We start from the raw sequence: 9,982 nt of genomic DNA on the forward strand, positions 1-9,982 counted from the left end.
AAAAACGTGCTTTTTCGTAGTTTGTGGAAAAATAGCCACCATTTTTTCATTAAACAAAAAAAACAAATTTTTGTGTATTTTAAGAGTACATTTTTTAGGTCTAACACTTTTTATATCCATATTTATAATTTATAACAGTCAAAAAAATTCGTGAAAATAGTTTTTTTTGGCCGTCTCATTAGGGTAAACCCCTTAATGAATAAAATTCTGAATGAACGAGCATAAACGACAACTGCAAGGGATTTCTGTCAGCCTAATTAGCTGAGACAAATGAGCTTGATTTAGGGAACGAAACACAAATAATTTCCGAGGCTGTGCAAAAATCGAAACGATCACTCTGAAGATAAGACGAAAAATGATGCCAATGAACCGAATCAAAATAAATCGCTATCGAAAATAACGAGACTTCACTGAAGCACTTCATTGTTTTATCGCAAGATTGTGAGACACTTTTTGGATTGTTGTGCTTAAAGAGGCGATATTTCAGTCCATTTTTTTCTTTACCGAATGTCGCAGCTGTCTTTCTCTCGGGAATTGTCGAGGATGATGTTTCCTTCGGTACTCCTAACTCTCGTGGCACTGAGTCAAGGTAAAAACTTATTTTCTGCAAACATCCAACGTAATCGATACTTTTTTTAATAGAAATTTTTCATTCTCACTATAAGCTGTGGCTATTAATAAATTATATCGGACAAGTGGCTCGTATAGAGAGAAAACGAAATTTTGTTCGATCACATTATTGCTAGAAGTCCCTGAAAATTATCTCCGTGTGATGAGTTTCCCATTCTTCGTCGGAAAAACCATCGCTCGTTGTTTCTGTTTTTCACTACCTCACGTTGACGAATGAACGGGTTTTTTCCTTAGGTAGTCCGACGTCGGGAAGCTTCGACCGGAGAATCGTCAATGGCCATGAAGCCAGAGAAGGCGAGCTGCCGTACCAAGTGAGTATTCACTTCGAAGACTAATTAACATGGAAAAAAGCAAGGAAAGGAAGTAAAAACTATGAAATATTCCATCATTTCGAACTCGCTTCTAACAATAATTTCTTTGTAATTAACGAATAGTTCGGTACGTTTCTTGAATGAAAAATATCCAAAGACGCGACAGCCTCGCGATTGTTCTTCGAGAGAAACTCTCGGAAGCAGCGTCTGACGAAAACTTGCCTCTTCTACTTGTTTCTGTTCGCACGTGTCGTTGCAATACCTGAACGGCTTCCACAATTGCGGTGGCTCGATACTCAACAAAAATTATGTTCTCACTGCTGCTCATTGCGTCGCGGAGTACGATTGAAAAATTAGAAGCCTGAGCAAGACTCGGGACCCTGAAAAAATCAATTGCAAGCTCAAAATAGTGATTTTGCCCAATTTCAGATTCTCCGGGCAACATGAAAATCGTCGCTGGCACAATCGACTTGGAAAAGCCAGCATCGATGCATCGCGTTGTCAAAATAATTATCCACGCTGAATATCGTCGAAGCGATTCGTGGTAGTGAATGACATTGCTCTTGTCAAAGTGAGCCCAGAATTCATTTTTTCAAGGACAATTTCCAACGTAGTTCTGCCTCAGCAAAATGTCCAAGTATCCGATTACTCGGTCGCCACTGTTTCCGGATGGGGGCGTCTTTGGGTACGTTTAAAAACCAAATCAGTTGGTAAATATCTGCGGACACCAAAGTACCCCAATTTTTCTTCATAAGCCAATCAATGAAGCAGTATTTATGCAATCTGTGCAGGAAGGTGGTGAATTTCCGACAAAACTTCAACGTGCACACATCTTGATCGTACCTCAAATAGACTGTTGGAGAATTTATTATCCTACGAACAAAATTTACCCAACAAATATCTGCGCTTGTGACCCCAATGTCGAAACTGGATTCTGTCAAGTGAGTTTTTGTTCTATTATAAATTTCCATCCTCTATTATAACGAATACGAAATATTTCTGTCTACAAGTCTTTTAAAGTACCAAACGATTAACGTAATTTAAAAAATTTTTATAAACGTAGAAGCGACTGAGGATTGTAAATAGTTGAATAAAACAATATCGAATTTAGTACTCGAGATGACCCAAAAGTAGAATCGTACAATTCCTTCACGAATTTCATTCGCCACGAGTGAACGAGGAGCAATAAAATATTCATTGAATAGAAAATACTAAGAGTTTGTGGCTAACGAAAAGTGCATTTCCCAGCAGTCGACTGTGTCTGAGAAAAAAATTAACTTGCAATAGAATTTCTAAAGTATCGCTGTACTCTTTCATCCTAATAGTTTATGCTCGTATGGATTTCAGGGTGATTCAGGTGGTCCTCTGACCGTCAACGGAGTACTCGTCGGTATCGTTTCTTGGGCCCGGGGCTGTCGCTCGACTAAATACCCCTCCGTTTTCACGAGAGTAAGCGAATACATGGAGTGGATAAGCGTTCATACGGTTTTAACGACTGACAAGGCTTCCGGAGTGACGATGGCTCGTGTTTCTCGGACTCCGAATCGATAGCAATTGAAAAACGTACTAAAAAATGTAAACCGTTGTCAAGTTGATTCTCCTTCCTACCGAATTTCTCGTCAACTTCTGTATAGTTTCAATTTTCAACTGAAGTCGGCTCTTTCAACCAACAAATCGTTTTCCGATCGTTTTGTTAAGTTTGCACAATCGGGAGGATCATCGACGAATTTAGGAATTTTAAAATGCGAACCTAATGGAGATTGAGATAACTAGTTTACCGATTCTTGCCAGGAGTTGCCAGGCAGAGAGATTGGAATAGTTGCAGGAACGAGAGCTCACCACCCACAAGAGAGTTCCACCCCCACTCACCTCCTCCCCCTCTCGCTGACGGTCCAGGTCAAGCGATTCTGAAGTGCAGTGGTTCTCTACAGATATACCTTCGCTCTTACAGATCAATTGACGAACGAAAGTTTTCATTTTCGAGTGACGAAATACCAATTAACATACGCGGAAGGGAAAAAATGCTAGTTCCAAGTGTCCCGATATTCAGCGAAGAAAGCGAAACCGTTGACGTCACTGATGCTTAGGAACACTCCGGACAAATAAAGTTGTCTCGGTAGTAATAGCGTCGCAGGAAACTTGCGCCGAAGAGCCTTACTCGAGGGCTTCGACCTTTCGATTTACGGGAGCCAGATTCCCACCGAAGTTATCGACCCGCTATCGCTTTTCACAACACAATTAATTCCATCAGTGTTTTCACCTACGATTATACTCGCGTATGATTACGTAAAGGAGTCTCACCCCTCCGTCTAATTACGAAGCTCGCAACTGACATAAAACGGAAAACTTGATTTATTAATCAAATTATATCCACCCCCTCGAGTCGTTTCTGCCTTCGTAATGAATTAGAAGTTGCGTAGCGCTTCTACGGTGCAGTTAAAAGACGACTTTTGAGAACGTTGTCTCTACTGAAAATTGTGCACGTTTCAAGGTTTATACTTGGCACGAGTTTGTCAGTAATTTTATTGCAAATTCTTTGTACAGCTTTCGCAATGAAAGCGTCAAACCGAAAAAGACATCGAGTAGCGTTCGAGGAGAAAGATTATTTTTCGATTACGTTGGCAACACAACGATCCTTCGATATTCGCCTCCTTTGCATCGTCTGGGTCAGCTCTACCTTCGTCGTGGAACTCGAGTTTCAAAGAGCACTCGGAAAAGGACCGACGAATAACCTTTGAACCGAATTGAATAACAAATTGGATGAAACGGGCCAATAAACTGAAGCAATCGAAATAATGTCAGATAATGTATTTGCAGAACAATGAATTTTGTGTTCGGGTCGTTTTTCTATTTCATCCGAAGCTTCGCATTGTTTCATTATTGAATTAAGCAAATTTTTTTGAAAAACTGTTCTGTCTTCTTCCATCCTCGCTCTTTACAATCGTCTGAAAAGTTCATTCGAGCTTGCACTGAAAAAAGGAATTCGAAGATCCGACCAGAATTTTGTTGCATCGGAAAATCGTCGACAAATAAAATTCGTTGATTCTCCAATACTTTTGTTGACGTTCCTGTTGCGAGGGGCAATTTTTTGTCAGTCCAGCGAATCGAGTAACTGAAACAATCAAATTTTCGTCGAACCAACAAATTTCGTCTCGTTCGCCACGATTTCTGGATTAATCACACTCTGCTGAAGCAATAAACCTCTTTCCTCATCGTGTCTATTTTAATAGTCAAATTTTTTTTTACCACCCTCAAATTTTCAAATGAACCATCACAGTCAGTAGAACAAAATCGAATTGCTCGGGCGGTTTTCAGAAGCGTTTTTGCTTGTCCATCAGGACATGTGTAGGTCCACGTAATAATCTTACGGCCGAGCAGCGAGGGCCAACTATTACCATCAGAATCACCGGCCCGAAGTACTACCTGTTAGTCTCCGAAATGGTCGTTTGGATTTCAGCCAAAGCTGTTGTGCATGACGAGCCAAATGATGCGGAAAATCGGATTTCTGTGTAACTTCGAGTATATTTTTTCGCTGGTAGGATTCTCATTTTGACGCAAAACCCGGAGATGAAGAACGTGGAAATATCACTGTGCAATTTTGAGTGATCGAGACTCCGACTACGGACCGCTCCGCCATTCTCCTCCATTCAATCATCATTGAATGTGGCGGTGAACAGAATGGAAAGCGGAGGTAAAAAAAAACTCTTCCCACAATTGCGTCTTTCAGTCGCTCGCTATTATCGGGAACATCGCACGGATGTACAAAAATAGCGCACCCTATCTACGAGATGGCAAGCTTATCGAGTCCTGATTATCCTCGAATTTATTCGATTTATATCGTCGATAACGAGAGACGAATCACTGCTATGCATAAGATATAAATATGCATACGTGACCCGGGAATTTTGGAGATCGATCACGTACTTTCACGACCAGACATCCCGCTTCGATCGAGCACTTGTCATATATAGATCGATCTTCCAATTCGTCATTAATTTGTTTATTCGTTGATTCCATAATATTTTTTTTATTGAATCAAGGAATTCCCTTTTTCAGTGGAGGTTGCACAAATTTTGACAGGAGATACGTCGATGTTCAAATGAACTCTGAAAATTTAAGGAGGCTTTTCCATTAGACGAATGAGAAAAAATGAGAAAAAAATCCCACGTTCCATTCAATACTTTCAGGCTCGATCTCCAGGCTTGGGACGATGCTGAACGGAACTGAGAAATCACGGGTCAGAAAACAGCTTTGTTATACAATCATCAACAAAAATAGAATCGCCGGGACGAAATCGTTCATTGATCGATGCAAATTGTAACGTTGCTCAGATAAGTCATCCACCGAGAGACGCAATTGTGTTATCCATTATCGATAATAAAAAATAAACAAATAACGTGTTCTGTAGTATCACTTTGGTTCTGCAATATCGAAAATTCTTATAAAAAGTATTAAATATTTGAATATTCTTAATTGATGCAAAGAATATCAATTTTCAATAACAAAGATTTTTGTGTTTGAAGGGAATTTTCGTTCGAACATAGTTGGTATTTTAAGTTGTATATTTTTCAAAAAATCCTCCAAAATATCAATGAAAACTATTTTTGGAGCAAATCCCTCAGATTTTACCGCCCCGAGGTTTTCCCTCGACTCTCTACGAAGCGGCATTGTCTGAAATTCTCTTTTTTCACAAAAAATGAAAAGCTTACGCTAAAGAAATCACACAACATTTTTCTGATGCGAAATTGAAGCTCGAGTTTTAACTACACTGCCAACGACGACAATTTTTCAGGTTCAGTCGATGCTGCAATTATCACGAAATGCGTGGGCTTGAGAATTTGAGAATTCAATCAAAAGATAAACACCCGGAATTTGGGAATTTACATCGATAAGCTAAATCAGAATGTTTCTCATTCAATGATAGCAGTAAAATCTCCCAAACGTATCTAATCGTTTTTTTTCAATAATTTGATTCGGATGCATGATTCTGTGCTTCTCTGCGGCAACACCAAAGAGTATATTAACCCGATCTTTCGCCGTTTAAATCACAGTTGGACGACATTCTACAACGATGAAGACAGCTTTGGTATTCGTGGCGATCGTGGCACTTTGTCGGGGTGAGAAATTTTCTTTTTGCGCATCAACACTATCAACACCTTGGAAATCACATGCCTTTCGAGTACCATTTGTCCAAGACCTCAACAACTTTCAAAAATCATAAGTCACATAGTTAACAAGTTTTTCATTGTCATTTCGTCTCTGCTCTGTGCTCAGCGTGCGTATCAACGCCAAGCACGGAAGCTCTAGAAAAATATCACAATGAGAAAATCACGAGAACCAAAATGTCTTCAAAGAAAGTGCCAATGGAAAAAATTCATTTTGAAAATCAATTTAAAAATGAAACCCACTCACCAGACAGAATTACAGTTTACTTTAGAATCAACACAAAACAATAATGTTGTCCATATACTTTCATTTTCATTGAAATACTTATCGTCAGAGTCTGAAAAGTTTATTATCGCTAAAGGTAGTCCAATGTCGAGGGGTTTCGGTGGAAGGATTGTTAATGGCCAGGACGCTCAAGAGGGCGAATTCCCCTATCAAGTAAGTACGAATTGTAAATGAGGGAAAAAGAAAGTAAACAAAAAAAATATCAATATAGGAAATTATGGGGCAAAATGGACACATAACCACGTTTGAGTCCCCGAATTGGATTTGCGGCTCTAGTTTCCCGAATTTCGTGAAACCCCCTCATGTGTCCATTTTTCTTCAAAATTGACCAGTTCAGACTAATTTCGGGTAAAAAAGTAGTTTGGGCTCACAAAAAAAAGTATGAATTTTACAATATTTCAGATTTGGAAAAATCCGTTTTGCCCCGTATTTTAATTTTCCCCTAATTGAAAATCCATGGTAGAAAATCTTGATTCGATTGGATGACAAATAATAAAATAGTCAAAAAATGAGAATATATAACGCGAAATAAAAATTCACACTGAACAGTCACTGACTTTTTTCAACTATTCGTGTTTGCAGGTATCGTTGCAAACCATGAGGAGTTTCCACTTCTGCGGTGGTTCAGTCCTCAACAAAAACTACGTTCTTACCGCAGCCCACTGTGTCCACGGGTAAGTGAAAAAAGTGTTGAAACTTGGTATGATAAAGAAATGGGAAGGAGGCGTAAGTGAAAAATTGATTTAACAAATTCAGTAAATCACCGAGTGAGATCAAAGTCATCGCTGGTACGACCGACCTGGAGGACCCTCAAGCGACGCATTACGCTGTTAAAATAACAGTTCACGCTGAATACAATAAACACGATTCATGGGTCAATGACATCGCCCTCATCAAAGTCGACACTGATTTCCATTATTCCAAAACCGTTGCAAACGTGGTTTTACCGATACAAGGCTTCAGCGTACCCGAAGACTCGATCGCCACTGTCACCGGCTGGGGACGCCTCGGGGTAAGAGAATATTGAACGAAAAAAAATCCAGTCAATTCTCATCGAGTGTTTCCTACTCAATGAGTTCATCGGAATTTATGAAATTTCCAGCAAGGTGGACAATCGCCAACGGTACTTCAACGTGCGGACATTCTGATCGCATCTCAACAATATTGCAGCAAAGTTTACTCGAATTCTGGACTGAACATTTACTCGACTCACATCTGCGCTCGGGATCCCAACGTCGAGACTGGAGCTTGCAACGTGAGTTATTGCAAACGAAAATGGCTTTGATGAGAGTTTCTGGTCGAAGGTTCCGTCCACAAATCTGAAAAGGTCTGCAACGACCGATCTTCGATGGCTCATTTTTGTATGAATTTCAGGGTGACTCGGGTGGTCCTTTAACCGTCGATGGACAACTCGCAGGTATCGTTTCCTGGTCACGAGGCTGCGCCTTGACCAAATACCCAACTGTGTACACGAGAGTGGCCGAATACGTCGACTGGATAAACTATTATGCTGTCTAAACGAAAAGGGCCTGGCACTGGACTTCTGCTCGTTAAACTTGATCTGAAGGAGCTGCGCGAGTGCGTTCGCAATTATTTCTCCTCTTGTCCAACTAGTCCAATGTAAATGATCAGCAGAAGCTTTCGTTTTACTTGCTCTGAATAAAATTCAATAAATCACCGAACTGATTGAAAGTCAATTTTCTTCCTTTCCGGATTATGTATTCAAAAGGAATTAAAACAATGTGCAAAACCTTTCGTGGTCGACGTCGGAGTGGGAGCCTGATCCCCACATTCAAGAATCGCTCACAAGTTCAGGCGAACTCTCAAATTTCTTGTGATCGAGTAAAGCATCGTTTTTCATGACACTGAATGAGCCGAAAAAACTCTCCAACGATTCCAGTAATTCTTCGATTTTGTTACTTGCCTAATTTGCAATTCGTTGTTTTTCACTCTGCATCACTGATTCGTCAAATAAAAAATTGGTCAATTGCAAATATTATTTTCGTCAATTTCGTTGGTCTCCAACGTTGCAAACTTCAGCATCGTTCGTTTTTCGACGATTTTTTCGTTAGTTTCAAACCTCAAACTTCAGGACGCATTCCTACGTTGATTTTTTTCGTTGCACCAATGAATAAACCTTCCCGGAGACTGTTCGAGTTGCATTTCGTTCGGCACCTGCTTTGGCTGAGATCTAAGGATGCTTCGACTTGATCCTTCGCAGTTTTAAACTGAGATCAGTAAATTATTTCGATACATTTATAATTTTTCTTTTCCTTATTATATTTTGAACTTCAACTTCATAAAGCAATCGAATTATTTTTCCTAATTTCTAGAATATTGTTAAAAAGTCAAATTCAATCTACCATTACACTGGATTCCAAATTGTACACTTTTGTTGAAACATTTACGAAAAAATATTCATTTGACACCGATTAGTCAGAAATTCCAAAGTTTTTCAATTAATCGCTCGGAAAATGTCGCTGATCCTAAAGAAACGACGTGATATGAAAAAAAGTACAGAATGAGCCTGTTCCAAGCGCTTGATTAATTGATCAGTTCAGAAGCTGCGAAAAGCGTAAGCAATCAAAATCGAGCTGATAAGACTGACCTGTGAAAACGCCGGATTGTTAAAAAATAAACAAACAAAACAGTTTGCGACGAATTCACGTATCACCTGCGTTGCAATTTTTCAGCTTTTTTGCAGATCATGGAAAAAAATCGACAAAATTATGCGGTTTTCCAGAGCGACTCGAAATAATTGAGGAATCCAATGTTTGAATCGTGCGCTAATCGGAGTCACCGCTCTGCTCTATGTCACAGAGCAAACCAAAAATCGAATTATCTCGTAACTCTCCTCGAATCTCTTTTCCAACTCTCGTAATTCCGTTTTTATGATCATTAGATCCGCGTAACCGTAAAAGACGAGCATTGCACCGCAATGCTGTCCGCGATAACCATTGCTGACTAGAGAAAGTAGGAAAAGGGAGTGAAAAACAAAAAAAAACGGTATTAACTGCGTCGTTGGTTTGAATTGATAACAGCGGGTCAGTGTACACAAATAGCAGATTTCACAAAACCAGAACGATGCTGAGATTATCAACTGCTTATCATTGAAAAATTTGATTGACTAACGTGATCGATAACGAAAGCGTCGCACACTTGAAATGAAAAGCTACTTTTTGTCTTTCCGGACACCTTTCGCATGTACATTAACGTTGAGAAATCTCTATCCAACAGAACAATAATCGTAAAATCGCCTGCTGTAGATCGATCTGTCAGTTTGACATTGAACGTTTGATACCGCATCAGAAATGCACAAGATGCGGTCGAGAATAGCGAGCACGAAAAAAATCTACGCCGAACGATACATCCACTGAGGAAATAAGTCGCCGAAAAAATGGATTATTTTGTTGACTACGATGAACCTGGGAGTGTTTGGATTCCGGTTTATAATAATTGATACAAATGAGTAAATATTTTGCGTCTTGAACTTTTCTGAGAAATGCAAATTACTCTTGGCACTTCTGGAGTGCTCGAATGTCTCACTCTGGCTTGAACCTTGAAGCTGAAAAAAACACCCTTCGAGACCG

The 9,982-nt window shown here is 39.7% G+C and overlaps 2 protein-coding genes and 1 long non-coding RNA gene across 3 annotated transcripts in view; 2 read left to right on the plus strand and 1 right to left on the minus strand.

Annotated features, from left to right (window-relative positions):
• The window catches only part of hwt (heavyweight), a 151,843-nt gene that overhangs the window by 126,457 nt on the left and 15,404 nt on the right, over window positions 1-9,982 (minus strand). The gene's annotated exons all lie outside the window — the stretch shown is intronic.
• On the plus strand, window positions 865-1,872 carry LOC122412114 (uncharacterized). The gene is made up of 3 exons (XR_006261290.1): window positions 865-941; window positions 1,371-1,626; window positions 1,733-1,872. It is a non-coding gene; the product is annotated as an uncharacterized lncRNA (long non-coding RNA).
• Window positions 5,977-8,074, plus strand: LOC122412108 (trypsin-1-like). The gene is made up of 6 exons (XM_043421433.1): window positions 5,977-6,058; window positions 6,469-6,545; window positions 6,975-7,066; window positions 7,149-7,404; window positions 7,495-7,647; window positions 7,767-8,074. Exons 1-6 carry the CDS (start codon window positions 6,013-6,015, stop codon window positions 7,908-7,910), a joined length of 768 nt encoding a protein of 255 aa, XP_043277368.1. The 5' UTR covers window positions 5,977-6,012; the 3' UTR covers window positions 7,911-8,074.

This window comes from Venturia canescens, chromosome 6, assembly GCF_019457755.1.
Source record: "Venturia canescens isolate UGA chromosome 6, ASM1945775v1, whole genome shotgun sequence".
In the NCBI taxonomy this organism is placed as follows: domain Eukaryota; kingdom Metazoa; phylum Arthropoda; class Insecta; order Hymenoptera; family Ichneumonidae; genus Venturia; species Venturia canescens.

Excerpts from the sequence above, each read along its gene's own strand:
- LOC122412108 (XM_043421433.1), top strand. The coding sequence starts at position 6,013 with ATGAAGACAGCTTTGGTATTCGTGGCGATCGTGGCACTTTGTCGGG. Across the intron at positions 7,067-7,148 it reads GCAGCCCACTGTGTCCACGG|TAAATCACCGAGTGAGATCA; the intron begins GTAAGTGAAAAA and ends TAACAAATTCAG. Across the intron at positions 7,648-7,766 it reads TCGAGACTGGAGCTTGCAAC|GGTGACTCGGGTGGTCCTTT; the intron begins GTGAGTTATTGC and ends TATGAATTTCAG.